The sequence below is a fragment of the Carassius auratus genome, chromosome 11 (genome assembly GCF_003368295.1).
Source record: "Carassius auratus strain Wakin chromosome 11, ASM336829v1, whole genome shotgun sequence".
Classification (NCBI taxonomy): Eukaryota; Metazoa; Chordata; class Actinopteri; order Cypriniformes; family Cyprinidae; genus Carassius; species Carassius auratus.
In genome coordinates, this window is record NC_039253.1 from 483,526 (window position 1) to 505,078 (window position 21,553).

The 21,553-nt window shown below is 35.6% G+C and overlaps 1 protein-coding gene across 5 annotated transcripts in view; it reads right to left on the minus strand.

Annotated features, from left to right (window-relative positions):
- Positions 1-17,310, minus strand: part of LOC113110640 (microtubule-associated serine/threonine-protein kinase 3-like) — a 41,991-nt gene extending 24,681 nt beyond the window's left edge. For 2 of the 5 annotated variants that reach the window (XM_026274758.1, XM_026274757.1), the window contains exons 1-9: positions 17,012-17,310; positions 13,738-13,824; positions 8,502-8,584; positions 7,157-7,232; positions 6,909-6,929; positions 6,353-6,431; positions 5,966-6,123; positions 3,479-3,554; positions 3,193-3,402 (exon numbers count right to left, since the gene is read on the minus strand). In XM_026274758.1, the coding sequence (XP_026130543.1) occupies positions 3,193-3,402; positions 3,479-3,554; positions 5,966-6,123; positions 6,353-6,431; positions 6,909-6,929; positions 7,157-7,232; positions 8,502-8,584; positions 13,738-13,824; positions 17,012-17,055 (834 nt within the window). In that variant the 5' untranslated portion in view covers positions 17,056-17,310. Of the gene's footprint in view, positions 1-3,192; positions 3,403-3,478; positions 3,555-5,965; positions 6,124-6,352; positions 6,432-6,908; positions 6,930-7,156; positions 7,233-8,501; positions 8,585-9,193; positions 9,683-13,737; positions 13,825-17,011 lie in introns of those variants that run through there. The other 3 variants (XM_026274760.1, XM_026274759.1, XM_026274761.1) reach the window with 2 other exon arrangements.
- Positions 17,311-21,553: the final 4,243 nt, after the last annotated feature.

A 21,553-nucleotide genomic window follows, 5' to 3' on the forward strand; every position in this document is an offset into this window, starting at 1 on the left:
TGGTTAACTGTACTTTATTTTAATAATGAACAGACTGCGATGTAAGTTCGAAATTAGAATGCACTTTAGATGTTCTGTCATTTATACCAAACACAAATGTTGCTGGTTGCTAGTGTCTTTGCAGCACTACTGTTATTTATTTTTTATATATTTATTTTTTTATATTTTTCCTGTTAAATATATATATTACCTGTTTTATATATTTAATACTTGGTCAGTTTATTAATTTGTTTGGTTAACTTTGGATACATTTTTTTTATTTTAATACAGTGCAGTGCACTAAATTAAGATGAATAAAGAGATGGTTCAAGTCAGTGCTCAATAAATTATGATAGGTTTAGAAAAAATGTGTTGTGCATCCACTTATTATTAGTGTGACATTTTAGCATGCAAATCAAGGGGAAAACTCCAAGATATCGGCCCTAAAAATCGGCAGCACATATCGGCCATCGGCTGACCCTGACCTCTAAACATCGGCATCGGCTATAGAAAAACCCATATCGGTCGATCTCTACACCAGTAGTTTAACTTTTGCTTTACATAAATTAGTTTAACCTTGACATTTATAAAATAAGTAGTTTACAAGGAATTGCACTGTAATTTGTTTGTTTTATACTTTTACTTTTCATTTCCGTCTGTTCCATTAAATTTAAATGTATAATTTTTGTAAACATTTTAATGTTTAATAATGTTGAACGTTTAATATTGTATGTGACTTATACACCGACGCAACTTCAGTTTTTTTTTCTTTCTCAAAAAAGTTAAAAAAACATCAAACACTGATACTCAAAGACCTTCACTACAAACCACCAAATTAACTTTGAAATTTTAAGATTAAATTTGAATTTTGTTAAAAATGAATTTTTTATTACATTATGAAATATTATTAAAATAGATTATTAAAATAAAAAATTTTGATAATGCATTTCTATTAAATCATTAAACACAGAAAAAAAATAAAATGGAAATGCAGAATTTAGGAAAATAAAATTGATTTCATGGCTAGGAGTTTAATAGTGTTCAATCTCAAGGTCTAACAAACGTGTAAAGCATTTCCTTCCCTATTAATGGTAAAAAAATAAATAAAATTGCAATATTGTATGATATGCTAAAAATACTGTTATAATATTTTAAAGTATATATTTTGGGCCATATCACCCAGCCCTATGTGTAACATTAAACTCATCTTGCGCTGTATAAATCAGCAAAATATAAGCCACCAATAGTTTTAAGCATAATGCCAGTGAAGATAAAGCAGCAAAGACTATGCAATCCCAGAAAGGAGCAGAGATTGACAGTAACAGCACAGAGCGGACTGATGTAACCACAAACCAACACAAAACTACAGGATTTGACCATCAATCACAACAGCTTGATCGAACAGTTAGAGCTGTTAAACTGCAGCATCAGGGCACCGCTGACTAAGGGAAGTGGGAAACACTTTAATAGCCTCATCTATGAGCACGACATCCACCGCACAGCAGAGATCTGACAGCGCGCTCAGTCTTGCCTGGGGTTGTCTGAACATTACATACAGGGTGGGCGTAAGGGTTGCTATGGAAACTAACACCCTGTAGTTGCAAAGATGAGCGTGGAGCTTGAACGGGGAGATCTAGATTTCTAATCAAACCCTCTGCTGCAGGGTACACACACATTCATACACAAACGATGTGCAATTACACACGCACGCAAATGCTCACGTGTATGCAAATGTACAAGCACGCAGCTCGAGGATGCTCTTTTTTTTTGCTGGGTGTAAAACAAATCTGAAAGTATTTATAGAGTAAAAACACCTTGGGGGATGAGGTGGATTTCACACTTGTTAGGGGAAATGGTCACAGTTTCTTTTGAGAAGCCTGCATTCCTGCTTAACCACAACCACCATCTCAGACCACCTGTTGGCTTTGGCATAATCAGAAAAGGACAGCATCACCAAGCTGACATTGGCTAAAGCAGCAGAAAATGGTTGTTCATGCATACGACAAGGACTCAGCCAAAGTCAAGCTAGATTTAAAATGGTGCACAGACATAAAAAATGTTTTTACGAAGTCGTAAATGAAACAAAGATTGGAGTCTGGAGTATGTTTTACTTGAGTCTTCATTCAATTTGTTACTTGCCATTTCTTTGATTATTTGCGACATTTACCGGCAATTTCTAGGTTAAACGTTTTTCGAAGTAAATGTTATTGCACACATAGCTTGAAATTTTTGCATGTTAAAAAATAATATGACATCACATTATGTTAATCACGTTTACACACTAAAATACATAAAAAAAAAAAAAAAAATTGGATCGGGTTTGATTTATTATATATTTTTTTTAATCTACAGCAAGCATATTACAGCAAATAATTTGAAAATTCGAAAATCTAGAATGGCGTCTGACAAATTGATACACTTTGTCTCGCAGCACAAAGCACTGTCATTGCACACGAAAAAATTGGTGGTCTTTTTAATTTGTGGCTCCATTTTCGCAAGCATCAAAACTGAGCCACTGACATCCTGAAGTAAAGTCTGAATCACCCGTAATAATCCCACAGCTCCTTAATAGAAGGTGGAAGTCCTTCTCTATATCTCAGGATTGGATGGACCCAATACTCCTCTTTCTTTTACTCTTTTTAAGTAGAAAGACGACAACAAAATCATCCTCCCTGCTAGAAGACTCCATTTTGTATCATTTTATGATTTTTTTTGCAACGTATTAATTAATATGCATCGGACTCAGTATACAATGTTTCTGTGTGTGATAATGTTTTAAGGTTTGATGTAGACGGAAAAAAAAATTCAGATGAAAATATCGTTGCGCAAGGACCTTAAAACCCAAACCAATTTTTTTCAGTGCATACATTTAGTATTCTTTAACTGACTGACTAGTGCTAGTCTGCTAGCCGATAATGGTTAAACAGAGATAATTATTTTACTTAAAATTTAACCATGATTACTAAACCATTTTTTTTTTTTTTTTTTACATTTCATCAGAATTCTTGCACAATTTTTTAATGTAGCCACTGTGTCACTGTAACATTTCTTTTTTAGTTTTTATGTACATGGGTCGCCGGTATGCAGGTGCCACATGTTAGAGCCTGTGCGCTTCCCACCAGGCCACTTCTCCAACATCAACAAAGTCTCACATACAAACAATTGCCTGGATTCACTGAACTGGAAAGAGATTTTCAGAAATTCCCGCCTCACCTCATGCAGCATTTTTTCCAGTTTATCCTGTAGCTCTATGAAGTACAGAGATGTGATCAGGCCCTTCTGAGATTTATCCAGACAGTCCCTGGCCAACTCCACCAACTGGTGCTGGATAAATCCCAAGACCCCATCTCCCAGCGGAAGGGTGCTGTCTGGGGAAAACTGCCTGATGACTTCCAGCAAATGCTCCTCCATCTGAGCGGTGGCCTGCACAGCAGAGAGAACATTAGGCATCTCAGATTTGTAGAGTAGAAACTGGAAACAACCTGTTGGCGATACATACCTTTGGAAAGCGTTCCTTATAGACATGATTCATCATTATAATTTCATTATCAAAGGAGCTGCCAGTTCGTCCAGGGCTAAAACAAGGAGAACAACAGACGATAAATAATGATCCACTGGACTGAAAAAACTCCCAAATGTTTTCAAATTTTTCCAACAGCCAAAATCCCAACCCAATTGAGTTTTTCCAATTTTTTTGTTCAATCATGAACATTTAAACGATGGCTGTAAACTTTTTCATGACAATTCAAGCATACATTAAATAATTAAGACAACAGGTTCTGTAAAAATATAATGAATCTTCTGTAATATAATGCAATATACATTATAATGTTCGTTAATGTTTTTTTCTTGTTAAAAATGGTAATAAAGAGAAAGATATGAATGGTTGCTGCTTGAACAAAGACACTTTTTTATTTTCTGATAAATATTTGTGGTATTTCATATTAAATATTAGCACAAACCTTATAGTGATAACAGATGCTACAAATTAAGTTTTTAGTAGTGATGTTCATGCATCAACAGAAAACAGCACAGATTAAAGATGGCTCTTGAGATTTAAGAATCCATATCAGTATCGATTAAAAACAAGAAATCGGTTTTGTTAATTCAGGACTAGCATTCGCAAAGCATTTGTGTCACAAAATAGACACTGGCTCCATAAAAATGTGTCATCAGAGAAATGCTAATTAAACGTCCCTGTCCCTTTTAATGATTTTGCCACTTCAAAACTATTCTGACTCAAAACCAAAAAATGGCTGTTTTGGAAGAAAATATGCCATTGCATCACTAATGAAAACTGCCAGTATGTTCATTGTTGGTTAAATACTTTACTGACAAATATACCCACTATCCTCTACTTTCAAAAACCAAATGAGCAGAGGTTTGTTTGTGCAAGCACCCTCTTTGAAGCATGATGCATTGTGGGTGGACATCTAAACCTCTGAATCCTGCAGAGATGTGGGGTAAAGGTGAGGTGTTGCACTGCAGTCTGTAGACTCGCTCAGAATGGGTGTCATAAACAAAAAAACCCTAATCAAATTTCAGTTTCTACTTTAGACTCTACCTCTTGCATAATAATTGGCCAGATGCAAATTTCAAACCCCAGTGTTCAATTATACCATAGTGAAAACGGTCTCTTCTCGGACTCAGACTCAAGGGAGGTTCTCTTGCAAAACAAAAAAGCTCTTTTTGTTTCGTTTTAATGGGGAAAGCCTGGATATTTCTATTAGTCAGGAGTCCACTCATCTGACAACAAGTCTGGCAACAAACAGCACGGAAAGAGATTGTTCACTCAACAATGACAAATCTGCCATGATTTACTCATCCTCACATCATTTCAAACCCATACGACTTTCTGGTTGTTTCTGGTTGATGCAGTTACAATGAATGGGGGGTTAAAATTGTTTAAAAAAGGGTACAAAAGCACCACAGAAATATAAAAAAGTGCACTTTAAAAGGGACATTTCACCCCAAAAATAAAATGCTGTCATCATTCACACATCCTCAGGCTTTTCTACATTTTCATGAATTTCTTTCTTCTGTTAAACACAAAACCAAGCAGCTTCTGGATACCATTGACTCCCATTTTTTTATTTTTTATTTTTTACATAATGTAGAATATGGAAGTATATGGGGATCAACTGTTACCAGCATTCTTTAAAAGATCTTCTTTTCTGTTCAACAGAAGAAAGAAACTCATACAGGTTTGGAACAACTTGAGGGTGAGTAAATAATACAATTTAAATTTGGGGGTATACTTTCCCTTTAAAAAATATGTATTCCAAGTTTTCAGAAGTCACACAATAGCTTTGCATTATGGACAAATCATAATTCAAATTGAGTAAAAAAAGTTGAACCAAATCAGTGCAACTTTTTAATCGACAAAAAACAAACAAAAAAACAAGATGAATGTTCAAATTTCTAAATATCTTCTTAAATTTCGAATGTTTTTTACAAAAAAACGTTCTTGTTAATTGGAAATCCATAGAAAAGAACATGAAAGTATTTACATTACGCAAAAAAGGTCATATGGGTTTGGAACAATGCAAATAATGAGAGAAATCTTCCTTTAATGTTACATTTAAAATAAAGTGACTATACACATTACAGCTATAACCTTGGGTAAACTTGGGTTAATTAAGTCTTTACATTATTTCTAGAGTGATTAATCCCGTTGTAGTTCATTACTGTGTTTATTTTAAGAGTGGTCATCTATATTTATAACCACCTGTATGCAAATATGGGTAATTAAAATCATTGGTTTTGATTAGTTTGTAAATGTAATGATCCTACCCACTTAACTGGTTGGTGTATTCTGATTAGGTAATTTCCTTTTTTAAGGGGAGAACCACTGAGACAGTCAATGCATATATAATAAACTCTAAATCAAATCAAGAAATTATTAAACCCTAATAGCCATATTAATGAAATGGAAACAAAGACATCCTATGTTGCGATTAATGGGTGCATGTGCGTTTTTGTTTACCTAAGGCTACGTGACCGGGGTCGTATAAACGGGGAGGGCCGGCCATCTTCATCAGTCATGCTCTCCGAACTTCTGAAGTGTCTGAACAGAAAATGAAGCTCGTCCTGTGTGGGTTGGTATGGAAGCTGGTGCAGTCGTTCTTGAGATGAGGAAGATGACTGCAAAGCAACCAATAAACACATAAATCCATCACAAACACATGGCCACAACGAACATAAAACATCCTTCCAAATCAGGAACATTTCCACCTGCTTTGCTCTTTTACTATTAAAATGATTTAATGGACAATTCTGTCATTTTTTTTATGCATCCTCTTGTTATTCCAAACCAAATTTTAATTCAATGGAACATACAAGATTTAATTGTAGATAAACGAGAGACACGTACAGAGACGGTTGAGCTGGGAGGGTTGGTCCCATAACCTGAGGATGGAAGTGAAGCCAGAGACCACCGTCTCCCTTCCGCTCTGCCGAGAGAAAAGAAAGAGTAATTCAGGACAGAGAATGATATTCAATCACAAACTTACTATTATTTATAGACTATATGAAATATATATTTTTTCCCCTGCTAATATAATCCCATACTAACATCACTCACAATATGCATCTTTACCACCGCTAATACTAAGTCACCTTGAGAGTTCCTCAATTAAAAAGCTTCTGACATGCACTTTCAAATAAAAAGAAAGCTAAATTTGCATTCAGAGGCTGGCAGAAATGGTATCTCGCACACTATTATTATTATTTTTTGCAATATCAGCGTTAAAGCCTATATTTATGGCAAAAACAATGGGAATTGTTTTTAAAAATGGTGAAGCAAAGCATCAAGGCAAAAAATAAATACACAAAATAACAGAAAGTTTATGAAGAGTACACAGAGTCCCAAAAATAGTGAAGTTGATTGAGGTTCGGCTGCGTCATTGTGTGAAAAAGAGATTGGCTACCTGTCAGCTCGAGCCAGGTGGCTGAGAAGAAATAAACAGGGATGAAGAGAGAGAAAATAGGCGACACGCTTAGTGAGCTCTATTTAGAAAGATTCATAAGAATAAATGAGTCAACAGTGCATCCTGTCACTTAGGCGATCCTGACACTTAGGTAATTAACAATTTGGTAAATACTGAAGAATATCCAGAATGCTGGTCTGTCATGTGTCTAATGAACGAGAAAAACATGATAAAGAGCGTTTGTTTACCTGCGGGCGAAAGGAAAGTTGAGAGAGCAAATAGCAGTGGACACATTTCGTGGGCTGTCCAGAGGGCTGCTGGCAGCTGGAAGGGGAACAAGAGGAAATTTCAACAGAGCACACAGTGTTACGTAAGCTAGAGGATTTAATATATGTCAGATGACCTCAGATGTTTCACAAATCACACACTTTAGGACATTTATCTCCTTTCAGAACAATAATATGCGTCTAATTCAATGTCTTTGGAGTTTAAAACTGACGTGTGTAATTTTTCCAATGTTTTAAAATATAATCTCTAAACTTAACAAGCAGAGACGACTAGAAGTAAGCCATTCGTAGGCTGACTTTCCAAGTGGTGCAAGCAACTTTGTTTGAGCAGCCAGACATGGCTAGGTGTTTTTCTGTTCCAGGGAAACCTGTTTGAAAACAGTCATTATTTGCACCAAAATAACAAACAGATGTAAAATGTAAAAAACAAGTCGATGAGCTATAGTTAATGAATTTAGTTAAAGAGATAGTTAACCCCAAAATGAAAATAAATGACTCACCCTCACGTCTTTCCGAACTTGTTAGACCTTTGTTCGTTTTCGTAACACAAATTAAGATATTTTGGATGAAATTCAAGAGCTTTCTGATCCTCCATAGACAGCAAAGCAACCACACACATTCAAGGCCCATTTTAATGATGTCCTCACTTCCTTTCTGGGCTTTAAATGTGGTAGTTGTGTTGCGGTCTATGCAGGGTCAGAAAGCTCTTGGATTTCAACAGCCGAATCACAAGCAAATGGTTCAGAAGATTGATACAGTTCAAGAAACTCATTCAGAAGATTCAACAACTCATTCAGCTGATTTGATGATAAATTATTCTGATGATTAGATCTGTGATCAAATCATACAGTTTAATCATGATTCTTTATTCTGTTACTGATTCATATCTCAAGTTAAAGTCACTATTCAAATGCTTAAATCACTGTAGAGGAAGATTACCAATGCAAAATGGTTTAAGTGTCTGTCTTTTCCTCAAACAATCCTATAGCAGGATATGGAAAGGTATATGATTGACTTCCATTGTGCTTTTTATGTAGTCAACAGATATCGCTACTGACAAACGTCTGTGTGAAGACTCTTCAAAAGACTCTTCTCGTTTTGTGTTCTGCAGAAATAATATCAGCATACGGGTTCGGCTTTTTCACATTTTTTTGAGTGATGACGTAAACCCTTTGAAGCAGTTTGGCACGAGGAGGTGAGGATTGGACAGGGTTATGTTACGGCAGGTACATCAACCTCTCAACAGTCACAGGCCAGCACAATGTCAGCTGTCCTAGAGTGGGTGTCATGTGACGGCGAGTATTACCTGTGTGTGCGGACAGAGGTGAAAGAGGGCGGGTGGGCGACGGTGTTCCAACACCAAGGCTCTTTCTATTACTGCTGCGACAGCTGCAACACACAAACAAGAGGAGAGGGATTATTAAAAACCTTTCAACATAATCCAGCCCAGCCTTTACGGTCGACACCAAAGTTAACACAGAAAGTGACAAAGGATTTAATGATCAGCACGCTCTCGATAGTGTTACAATAACGTGGCTTTTGTGATTCAAGAATAATCCTATGAGTAATTCTGCAAAATCTGCAGGCTCTGGCCATCATATGCGGTGTCCTTCACACAGCTGTCATTTGCATTGAGAGACTCAAGTTGTGCATGTTATTTATCACTTGCTGCTCACCAATCACCTCTTTCAGAGTCATGCATTGCACTTTCATCTCTAGCTGGTCTGCAGCTACAGATGTCTATCAGTGCATAGAGATATGTCACTATGCCAACATCAACAGTTCAAAAAAAGCTTTAGACAAAGCCATGCAACCTAATATACTGCGTAATTTTTTACAGTGGTAAACAGCACCCTGTTTTGAGACGCAACTATAGCATTAACTTAAAATCCACAGTGCGATTACATAAATCGACCAAGAATTACCCACGTGACGTGTCAAAAGATGACACATTAGAAAGTTTTGATCGTGCACGTCTCGTCTGATATCGCATGTTACCTTTTGGATCGCTTGAGCATCGCGCCCGAGACAAAATGAGATTTGCTGCATCCAGGGAACGCACTCCAGGAACTCGGATCAGACATAGTCGCAGACGATTACAGTGCCAACTATGCAAGCAACACCGAGATACAGAACCAAAACTAGAGTCGAACCCCCCTGCGATTCATAAATCCGCCTCTTGACTGGAGAACGGTTCATCTCTGTTCTCTGTGCGACTGTTTGTCAGGACTCTCCGTGCAACTTGGTAAAAGTTTAGACGATTACATTCTGGTTCAATCATCTTCCGATATCACCTCGGGCTGACACAAAGTTTAACTATTTAATTTCCTAAAGTGCGCCTTGCATCGGATAACAGGCGCAATAGAGAGCCCATGTTGGTAGGTAAGATGCTGCTGTGTTGTGGTTGTTTCTCTCGTGTTGTTGATTGATTGCCGGGTGATGATAAGCTGGGGATGTACCATGTTGCTGTGAAGAGGGGGAGCGGAGTCTAAGTATTCTTCTTTCATCTTAATCGCGGTTGGCAAACTAACTTACAGTGCATTTCCGCCACCTTCTGAGATGGAGTGTGGAGCAATATAAGTAATACAATTAAGTGAAACAAGTAATAATAAGAAAGAAAAATGAAAAAAAATAACAGATTTTTTTTAAAAATTGAATTAAATCTGTGACCTTTAAATTCTAATAATATATTGAAAACTTGTGATGACTTTCTTAATAAATTCTTAATTGACAAACCACTTATACCCATTGACTTGATTTGATTTTCTAGTTTTAACTTTTAATTTTTATATCTGGTGCATTCTAATTGAACATGCTCTACTGTCTCTGTTTTTTTGTTGTTGTTTTTACAGCTATTACATAAACCTAACTCATGATTCCCAATAATTTTTAAGAAATGGTTGAGAGCCATATGGCCTATACGGAGATGTTAAATAATCACATCTTCCCTCCTATTTCCACAAACCACTCTCTTTGAATTCTATACAAGTGTCTTCCCTTTCCCTCCTTATCCCACCTCTCTTGCCATAAAAGGCTCTTTTTACTATTCCTTTAACTTCAAAGGAATACTAAGTCCTATTTCTGTATTTTTTAAGGTCTTAGCTAAAATATCTGCTCTTTTGTTTCCTTCCACCTCAACATGTTCCAGGCCCTGTACCCAAAAGGATTTCTATTAGTAGTATATCTTCTCTTGATGTAGATTTCCCATACATTACACTTGTTAACACCGAATATGAGTCATGAGCATATTACAACATTTTTATGATTCAAGTTCTCCACCCACTGAACTGCTAACATAATTGCAATCATCTCTGCTGTATAAACTGATAAATGATCAGTGATGCTTTTACTTATTGTATAATTTAACTCTGGAACAACAACAGCTGGAGTGATTCGATTTGACGCTGGGTCTTTTTAAGCCATCTGTATATATATATTTGTAAACAACAATTATACTCCATGTCTATATAATGTCTCACTGCCAACTCCTTTCACATATATTTTTGTTTTTTCTAGAATTATGTTTTTCAGCTGAAGGTCAACTACTGGTAATGTATATAATCATGTAGGAACAGTATACAGTTTGATTTACATCAATTTCATTATTCCCATTCTCTTAGCCTCTTTATCTGCTGTCCAGCCATAGCCTTCCACGTTTGAATACTCATACTCCCAACATGTTTTTTAACTGGATGGATTTTGCCATGACCTTTAACTGAAATCCAATACACCATTTTTAATTGCATTCTTCTAAATTCTAATGGCATTTACCATATTTATACTTGTAAAGATGCAACTGGGGATGTCCTGAATCCATCACAACAAATTCTTTAGTAAATATAAGTAGAGATTGTATTGTCAGTTGTTTTTCCTCAAATACATTGATGCTGAGCAATATACAAAACCACCATAGTCTATTGTTGATCTTAAAGCACAGTCTAATCTCCAAAGAGATTGTCAACTAGCTCCCCATTCTGCTCCAGCCAGACATCTTAATCTATTAATGCCCTTCTTGCATTTGTCAGTTATTTTTTGAAAATGAATTCCAAATGTTAACTTAGAGTCGTCCCATATAGTTCCAAATATCGAACCAAAGAAACCTGCACTAACATCTGGTTATATATTTTTAACATAACTTTCGGGTTTTGTCTCTTTCTAGAAAAACATATTACTTGAGTTTTAGAAACTAAAATCTAAATCCCCAACAGTTAGCCCATTTTCATACTTCATCTATAGCCTCCTGGAATTTTCTTTCTACATGATTTACATGTCTTCCTCTCTTCCATAATGCTCCATCATCTGCATAAATTGCTCTACTTATTTCAGGTTACTTATTTATGGAAACACATCACTCATCATTATATTAAAAAAGTATTGGGCTAGATCCTTGTGGGACTCCTTTTTCAGTTGAATAAAGTTTTGAATATGATTTTCCCACCTTATCTTACTTATTTACTCGTACTTTCCTAATATAATTTTCAAGACAAATCATTGAGTCTATAGTACTGTGAACTTTCCTAAAGCCACTTTGATATATTTTTAGCAATCCTTTACTTTCCAGCACATAAGTACATTGATTCATAACCCTCCTTTCCATTCACTTACATAAATTCGAAGTTAGGACTATAGTTCTTTAATTCAAAGGATTTGATAGTTTTTTTTTCCATTTTTTGCTATTGGAATGATAATGACACGTTTACTTCTTTCCATGTCTTGTTAAATAGACTTAATATAATATTTAAAGAAGTGTCTGAGAGATGTTTAATCATTTCACAACTAATTTCATCCTTCCCAGGTGATGTATGTCTTACATTCACTAATGCTGGTTTAAGTTCCTTTATTGAAAATGTTATATTAATTATACCTTCAGTATTGCCTTTTGGATATTTCCTCAAATTGTGCTCTCTGCAATTCCTCATTTCATTAGAAATATTTCCATTACTAAGCACTTCCACAAATGATTTTGCTAAGACTTCTGCTTTTTCAACGTCAGCAATATATATATATATACAATCTCCCTTCGCTAACTATTCCTGGAATATTACTACACCTCTGGATCCCACCCATCTTCCTGATCATTCCCTATACTTCTATTATTTCTATTTCCCTCCTATTTTATCACAAATTTCTCTCCAACGTTTTCTTTTTGCTGCTCTTTCCACTTTTCTAACATTAGGCCAATAACCTTAGAATCCAAAACTTTAAATAGGGTTTGAGCCATGACTAGTGGTCAACCGATACATCGGCCGATATTTGGAATTTTTCAAATATCGGCAATGGCCAATATTAATGTATTAATGGAATTAATGTATTGTATACAGAAAGTATTATAAGGGCTGCTTTTATATTAGGCCTATTAGTAATAGAAAGGCAAACATTATAATACTTTCTTGTTTGTTGTCAGCTTTAAGCAAATATGCATTTAAATGATTTAAACAAATCTTTTGAATGATTAATGAACATTTAATTTCACAATCTTTGCAAACTTAGTCGAATCCAGCTGTAAGATCTTGAAGTGTGCATTTAATCCAGCAAGATCGTGTTTCTCTGTGTGACAGTCAGTCTGTTCTAACTGAATGCTCTAAACTTTAAACTCGTGCTGCGCTTTATGCATACGTCCACTGTCATATTCATGTCATTTTCACTGTGCTGTATGTAAAATGAGGGTTACACTGGCTTTATTTGAAAAATATTATTCCTAGAATACTGAGTGCCCTATTGGTTTTTTAATTATATTTGTATTAAATGTCATCTAAATTATAAGAATGTTTCTTTAACACATTTATTTTTTAATCCATTGTCAAATGATTCCAAATTTCTGAAATATTAATAATAATAATAAATAAAAAATCATATCGGCTATAGGCCCCCTGCTTTCCAGGATATCGGCATCGGCTGTCAAAAAACACATATCAGTCAACCACTAGCCATGGCTCTTGCACACATATTATTTGAGGTTTTTGATCCAAATCATCAATAAATTTCGCAATAATACTTCCACTGAAGGACTATCAACATTATTACAACCCACCACATGGTGCTTGAGAATTTCATTTAGTTGCTGATCAGCCCTCCACATCCAAGTATTTCCCAGCTGCTCTTATAAGGATTTGAATTCTCTCAGATCTACGTTCAGTTTGCACTAAACAGTTATAATCTCCACAATAAAAGCAAAAAAAGCAAAAAGCCTTTTTAGACCAAACACTTTTGCAGGCTTTTGCATATGTTATTCCCTCCATAGTTCAGCCTCTTGAGTCTTTCTCCTAACCTGACATCCACCTGTGCGCCACCACAGTTTCAAAAGGGATTTTAAAAAGGAGATAAACAGCACCAAAATCAGTCAAGCACATCTCTGGTGCTTTTATCCAAATGAATCATACATGACATGAGCTTTACATGCACACATGAGTGTGGGTCCCATTAAATGAAAAAACAATCAATGAGATGTGTTTGTCATGCTGACTAACTGGAGACAGTTCTGTCTCTCTGCAGGGCTGGAGCAGGTTTATGCTGTGTTTTGGCGTGCGAATCGGCTGTCTTACCTCCAGGGATGAAGGGATTGTAAAGGACTGCAGGGGCTGCCTGGACTGCATGGACTCAGGATGATGGGGCTCTGGCTGGGTGACAAACTGAAAAGCAAGACACGTTTACATGCATTAGCGCTCTGACTAAGTGCATGTGAACTGTTTTTTGTTGGTGTTTCTTCATGCTTTCAGCAGAACTGCAAATTAAAGTGCTTTAAGGATTCATTAAGTGCCATTATGATGCTGCAACAAATGAAACATGACAAGAATGAATGAATAAGGGACCCTAAAAAAGCCATCTTAAAGCTGCTGTAAGCGATTCTTTTAAAATTATGCATTAAATTTGGAAATGCCTGATGGATATACTCTAGTGTTTAAAAGTTTGGGGTCAGGAAGAAGTTTAAATGTTTTTGATAGAAGTCTAAACAAGAATGCATTTTTTTACTATTTAAAAATACAGTAAAAAAAGTAATAGTCATGTCATTAAATTTTTTTTATATATAGTTGTTTACAAATGTAATTTATTCCTTTGATGCAAAGCTGTATTTTCAGCATCATTACTTTAGTCTTAAGCATCACATATCCTTCAGAAATAATTCTGATATCTGTAGCTCAATAAACACTTCTTATTAACATCAGTAGTGAAAGTAATAAATTAAATGTCTTTAATATCACTAAACAGTAAAATAAACCTGAGCATAGCTGCTCGTTTTTTTTTTTGCCAATCAGCACCCTTGGACTCGCAAGGTTTGTTGATGAATAGATGGAGACATTCTGTTTTAGTCTGGCGAAGGTGGCTAACTTCACTTACAGCATCTTTAAATGACATAATTTCCACTATTAGCGGTTATCCTGATGGAAAATGTCACAGGAGATGAGATGGAATGCGTCATGTATGACGAACAGCTTTATGCGTGCATGATTTATATAATCAGAGATCTGACAGCATACGCACTGGATTATTACAAGGGTTCTATCAACCATATAATCTCAAATTTCCGCCGTTTTTGTCAACACTTCTCAGTCTGGTTCTTCAGGAAGCAAGTGTTTTCCAGCATAAAAGTTGAGTAAATGACTTAATGTGTGACCTTCAAAGTCATTTATTGTTTACTGCCTCCATAACTTGTCTTTCGGTTCCACAAAATGCATTAGAGGCATCAAGATAAGGCCATTAGATGCAGGAAGCACAATTTCTCATGTTCCTTCATGCCATTCAATGATGTCATCACCCGAGTAGCCTAAAACATATTCATGATAACCCAACAGGCATTTGCATGTCAAACTAAAGGCAGAATTAATGGAGCAAATCAAAATAGACTTGAAGCATGTTGTTAGCAGAAGCCATTGATTATTGTGACCTCGATGAGGGTAATGTGCTGTTTTTGTACTGACCGTTCTATACTTTGCACTAAAATATCCCCCGAAGTGCATGAGCCAAACTTTGATGAACTTCGGTTTGCGTGACAAATTTGTATCGTGGTGACCTAAAAGCTAACAGCAACGTTAAATATGCATGACTGTACAAATAGGGCTGCCACCGTCTGGCAGTTTGTATATTCTCACTGCAACGGATAGCAACAAGCGCTCTAGAAGTGTGAGGATGTTGTCATGGTGAAGAGAGAAAACTGGAGACGACCCAACTGTGAATACTACCCCCCTGTGCTCGACAATCTGATGTTATGCCGCTTTCAACCATTCTCTGTGCATTTGCTTTCAGAATATGCAGTGTTTGATAAAGCACTTTGTATCTTCCAATAGATACCATGCAGTGCTATTGGAACCCAAAGCTTAAATCCCTATAAATCAGCAGTTAATCCTCAGTCATATTTGGAGATGCTTTTGCTGAAGCAAGGCTCCGGATATTGGCTCCTACACACTAGGACTGAAAATGTAGAGGGCTGTGAGTTCGGCTATATTCACTCCGTGCTCAGAGTGGGAGGACAGGCTTGGAAAGCTGCAGTGATCATGTTGAAGTCAGGCAGAAGCAAGTGTCAGAAAGTCAGGAAAACATTGAGCGAACGACAGGGATGCAATTAGGAGAGTCACTCGTCTTCTCACTTAAAAGATCGACTCATAGTAGGATCCTGAAAAGTGTGATCATAGCGTTTACTCAATAGAAAACATCTGCAAACCTCTAAGGTATTAAACTGTAATGTGATGCAACATGATGCACAACTATTCCAAATAAAAGCCCATTTCGCAGTAATAGATTGTAGTGAAGACAATTCTGACTAGTAGGGAATGGCAAACAAACAACATAGTCCTGTTACATTTACTGAAAAACTGTTGTTTTCGAAAAATACATTAACAACAAGTGGGCCTATCCATAAATCACCAATATTTGTATACACAGTACACAAACATTAGGGTAACACATGCGAAACTAAAATAAATGCAATAAACTTTAAACAACATAAGACGTAACATCAAAAATAAGTAATGCATAAGAAAAAAATATATATCTTTAAATGTAAAGCATAATGCATCACAACTTTTACTGTTTTTCCATTGTAAATTACATGGCGGCTTATATTTTGTACTTAGTTTTATGTTAACAATATTTTACTGTAAAAGTACATGCGCTTTGTTAAATATCATTTTCTAATATAAGGTCATTCATACTTTTTGTGTCAAAAAACACATTTTTACTGTATTGTTTACAGCAAAATTACATGTAATGTGCTCTTAAATATATTAAAATGTTTGTTTGGTAAAGCTTGTTATACTGTATAATTATTTTTCCATTAAAATTTCAAACATTTTCTACAGTGTACAAACATACAGCTGAAACAGAGCTATAGGCAGTTGTTATACCTGACATTACACGAAATGTTTCATTTTGGGTTTTGTGGTTTAAGAATCTGACTGTATGTTTGGGTAATGCACATTAAGCAAATGGAAATGTTATGTCTCGTCACAAAATGATAAATTTAATCCATAATGAGGTATTTGAATGTTTATTGTTACACATTTATCGTTTAAAACCCCATTGTGTCCAGTATAGGCTCCAACATTTTCGTCTGTATACAGCAAACACTGTGAATGAGAACGCGCGCAACCGACACTACGTTACTTATTGTTCGCTCTTTAATTTACATCAACACAAACCGTAAAACACACAGGAATTGAAGAAAAATGAATAAACGATGGGATTCTTTTGTACAAATTCGCGTATCGCTTTCGACTCGTCTCTCACAACTTACCATCTTCAAGGGGGAATTCCCCCGTCGTGAGTAAATAATTCATCACCAACATTTGAATAACGAAAAAAAAAAACAATATTTGAGCTTACTCCAAAGTGAGGGAGGGGATTTTCAGCTTGTCTCTCCTCTTCATCTCTAAGAAGCCCGTGAAGCACGATCAGGTGAAAATAAAACAAGCAGCTTGTTTCAGATCTCACGCGAGAAGGCAACGTGCCACTGTTTACACATCGTCGTTTAACATCTGCCAAACGACAGCGTGAGGTTTTCTGCTGCACTTGTGCAGACACTTCCTTAAAATAGACAAATTCTCAAGGAACACTTTTAGTTAAAGTGATATCATGTTTTTCAGCGAAGGTGTCTGTGGTATGCAGAGCCAGTGAAAGATGATTGAGATTGAATGGTGTGCGGTCACATCTCCCATGTGATTGTTAAGGGGAGGTGTGCATCAACACACAGGTGGAAAAAAAAACACCACAAAAAACCCCGAGAGACCACTGGAAACTGCCAGTTTAATATATGCGAGACATTTTACTTTGATAACCTAGCATGTAATTAGTTTTCATCGCATCAGGGCGGCTTTGGACCAATGAGCTGTTTGTATGGCAAGCCGTTTTAACACATAACCTATTCATTAAAACTTTACTATTTAATCGTTTTATATTTATCTTTTCAGTTGGTGTCAATTATTTTATATGAAAAAGTCGCAAAACAAAAATGCAAAAAATTAAAAACACGTTCACAGTTAGGCATGGGTCTGTGTTTTGTCGATTTATCCTACCCTGTCAGATTTGCAACCTCCCATTGAAACAGTAGGTAGGACAATTCGACAATGAAAAATGCTACCTGTAAAGTTATGTTTTATTAACGTCTACGCCTACCACAACCCTAAACCTACCCTTACAGTAATGCAAAAACAGTAATTATGTGTTATATTCACAGTTGTTAGCGTTTTAATAAAGTCTACACCTACCCTAACCCTAAACCTACCTTTACAGTAATGCATCTAAATGAAATATTGTTGTTCAGCATGAGAAAGATTGACATGCGTATAAACAGTAAACCCTGGTAGGAAAATCTGACGGGTAGGATAAAATGTCAGGATTTTGACAGTATGATAACCTTAAGCTAAAATGTCACAGTTTCACCATATTGTTGTAAGAGCTCCAAGGGTTTTTCTCCATTCTGTCACCGATGTAGTTTTGGTTCCTTGCCGCTGGAAGACCCCTTCCCTCCAACATAGTCCAGTAGTGTCTGGGAGGTCCACAGGGCGATAGTAGTTAGTCCTGAGCCAGAAGAATTGATGGTGGCCAAGGTAGTGAACTGAGCTATCATTTTGTTTTGGTCCGTTCTGCTGTTTTGGTCTCAAATTCATCAACACACATTAACCATTGAAACAACATTAATTTGAGACAAAGAATGTATAGAAAATGAGGACTTACAAAGACAGGCAAACTAAGAAGCAAACAAGATGATTTATACAACACATGAACTAAATGGACAATGATTAACTAATAGGGACAGTAAATTAACCAAATAGGGTGAGACAATAACTAAACAGAAACCAACATGTGGGAGCAAGAGAGAGAGAGAAAGAAAGCGTGATTTCCATACATAAAAAAGGTGGAAAACAGAAATAGTTTTTCATTTTTTACCCTATTTGCTCAATGTATTCTGGGGTTAATGTTCTTTTTCTGTTGTAGATACCCCATAGTATATAACAACTCTGATCTTTCCTATCATAATAAAGGCAAAAAAGCCAAAAATAAATCTTAAAAAATATATATTTATAAGTGCTAGCAACATAACAATAGATTCATTGGTTAATTTAGGGAATAAATGTTCAAATGGCTTGCCATAACATACTTCAACAATGTGCATTAACTCAAACAAAACAAACAACACCAGAAACCCTCAAAAGAGTCCACTGGAAACTGTCCCTACACTACTGGGGTTTGTTTTTTTTATTATGTCTAAGAAATTTTGTCTCAATGCCTTGGCATGTTATTAATGATTACAGTTTTCATGGCCAGGGCAGCTCTTGTCCAATCAGCTGATTGCATTTGCTTGCTGCAAAAGCATGCGTGTAGCCATGCAATTTGCACATACCAAAAGAATTGCTTCCTGATTACAAAAAAAGACATCAATGCAATGAGCTAATTCAATGCATGCATTTCCTTAAGAGGGTATATGTAGTTTAAATCCTCTCACAAATATGTAATAGAAGTAGGAGTTTTCAAAATGCTCTGGCTGAGTAACTTGGCGTTGATATTACCATCAACAGCAATTATGGTAAACATTTTAGGGCTCTTCTTTCTGTTCTCTTCTCTCTGTGTTGAGGACTGCAAAATAAGAGAGAGCTGAAGTCTCTCAGTTACCATGGTGATGAGGACCTACCTTCTCCTTAACCTCTTTTTTTTCCTGATTATAAATCGGTGATAAACAGAAGTGAACTCAGCAAACACACAGAATGACTTAACTGTGTCACAATCACTTCTGTTTTTTGGGTTAAAAATAAAATGTATTTGTGGTACAATACAGCAACAGTAGAATCTGATTAATTGCAGCATGAACACATATTTTTATGCATGCATTATCATTCATAGACTTGCTTTTAATAATAGAAACTTTACAAATCTTATGCTGAAATGAGAAAGTTGTGGCTTCTCAGCACATACTAAAGGTCAATTTAAAAACTTACCAATGTCACGTATGTTTTCAGAATATGCTGCTAGTAACTTTTAGCTGGTTAACCTACAAGATTCAACAGTTATTAATGTATTTTTATAGATTTACAGAGGTAAACATACTGTCAATGTAAATTCTGGCCACGAGATGGCGACAAAACGCGACATATTGCTGAAAATCACATGCCTCTCATTTTTACTCAAATTATAAATATAATATGATCTATCGACATCACATTCATTTCATTATTTTAAATAAAATAAACCCAGAGTTATTTATTCAATTTACTTTTATCTGCAGTGATCTTTATATGTGCAAAAACAGGAAGATAATACTGATTTTGTTTTAGTTTGAAAAACAGATAATGGAATTCGTGACCTACATGCCAAACATTTCCAAGATTTAAGAATAACTGCTGCATTTAGAATTTTAATGTCAAAACTGTTCTAGAAGAGGAAGTTGTGGCCTAGTGGTTAGAGAGTTTGTCTCCTAGCCCTAGAGCTGTGGGTTTGAGTCTCGGGCTGGCAATACCATGACTGAGGTGCTCTTGAGCAAGGCACTGCTCCCCAGGCGCCACAGCATAAATGGCTGCCCACTGCTCCGGGTGTGTGTTCACAGTGTGTGTGTGTTCACGGTGTGTGTGTGCACTTCGGATGGGTTAAATGCAGAGCACAAATTCTGAGTATGGGTCACCATACTTGGCTGTATATCACTTTCACTTTCGCTTGAGTTATTTTCTACTGTAAATAAAACATAAAACTAATTAATTTGTAATATATGTAATATATGTAATGATTCAGAACTAAATTTGTACTGTAATTAATTTAGCTGCTTTAATACTTTCTCTCAGTTGGAAAAAGAACAAAACTGAGTGCGGTGCATGCATGATAATCTTAGTTTCAATAGTTTCAGTTTTTTTTTTTTTTTAAGAAAATTTTTGGATTTTTTAAAAAATATTTTCTCAAGAGTCAGTGTCACAGGAAATGAATGTCACCATTTCCAGAAACCCTTTCCATTGACCTTTTTAACATTTGTGCTGTCATCACAAAGACACAAAAGTACAGTGTTTGATATGACTTTCATTCTAATTTCTGAAGAGACATCAATGAAGTTGGAAAGCCCTTCTCTCTGATGAACCTTAAACATACCTTCACTGCTTATCTACACAGTTACTATTAATAACTTCAGGAAGCAGTTAATATTACAGTAAGAGTACCCACAAAGTGTGGTTAAATTGACGCCTTCCTATTCATCCCACAAACACATATTAGAAGTGAAACCAACTTGCCCTGATCATTTGACAGAAACCTTCATAGGTTTACAGACACGGTAAAATACACAGGAGGTACAGTAGTCTTAAGAAACATACATAGACTGAGCGGAGATCATTGTCATTGAAATACTATAGTTACTATTTTAGTATAATTGAGATACTATAAAAATTGGAATTAATATTTTGAATAATTTTTTTATTTTTATACTTATTATTTTAATTTTAGTTAAAGTTTTAGTAATTTTGTTGTGTGTTTTTATATATACTTAAAAAAATTCAAAAATAGAAATAAGCCTGGCCGAGAATTCAGAGAACAAACGCACACCAAAACAAAGCAAAACAAAACGAAACAAAACGAAACAAAACAAAGCAAAACAAAGCAAAACATAAAATAAGAAAACAAAACAAAATCAATAAAATAAAATAAATAATTGGGCATTAGTAATATAGAAGGTTCAGTTGATGACAGATGATGCATCATTTCAGGTATTACTGCTGTGATGTTTAAGTAATAGGGAATTTTTGCCATCATTTATTGAGTCAGGTATAAAATTTTAACATAGTTACAAGTATTTACATTCTTTTTGAGTTCATGATGATTCAAGAAGAGTGAGATACTAACAAATGAAAGAGGATGTAAAAATGGAGTTGGTTTCAGGGATCAAATCCTGAT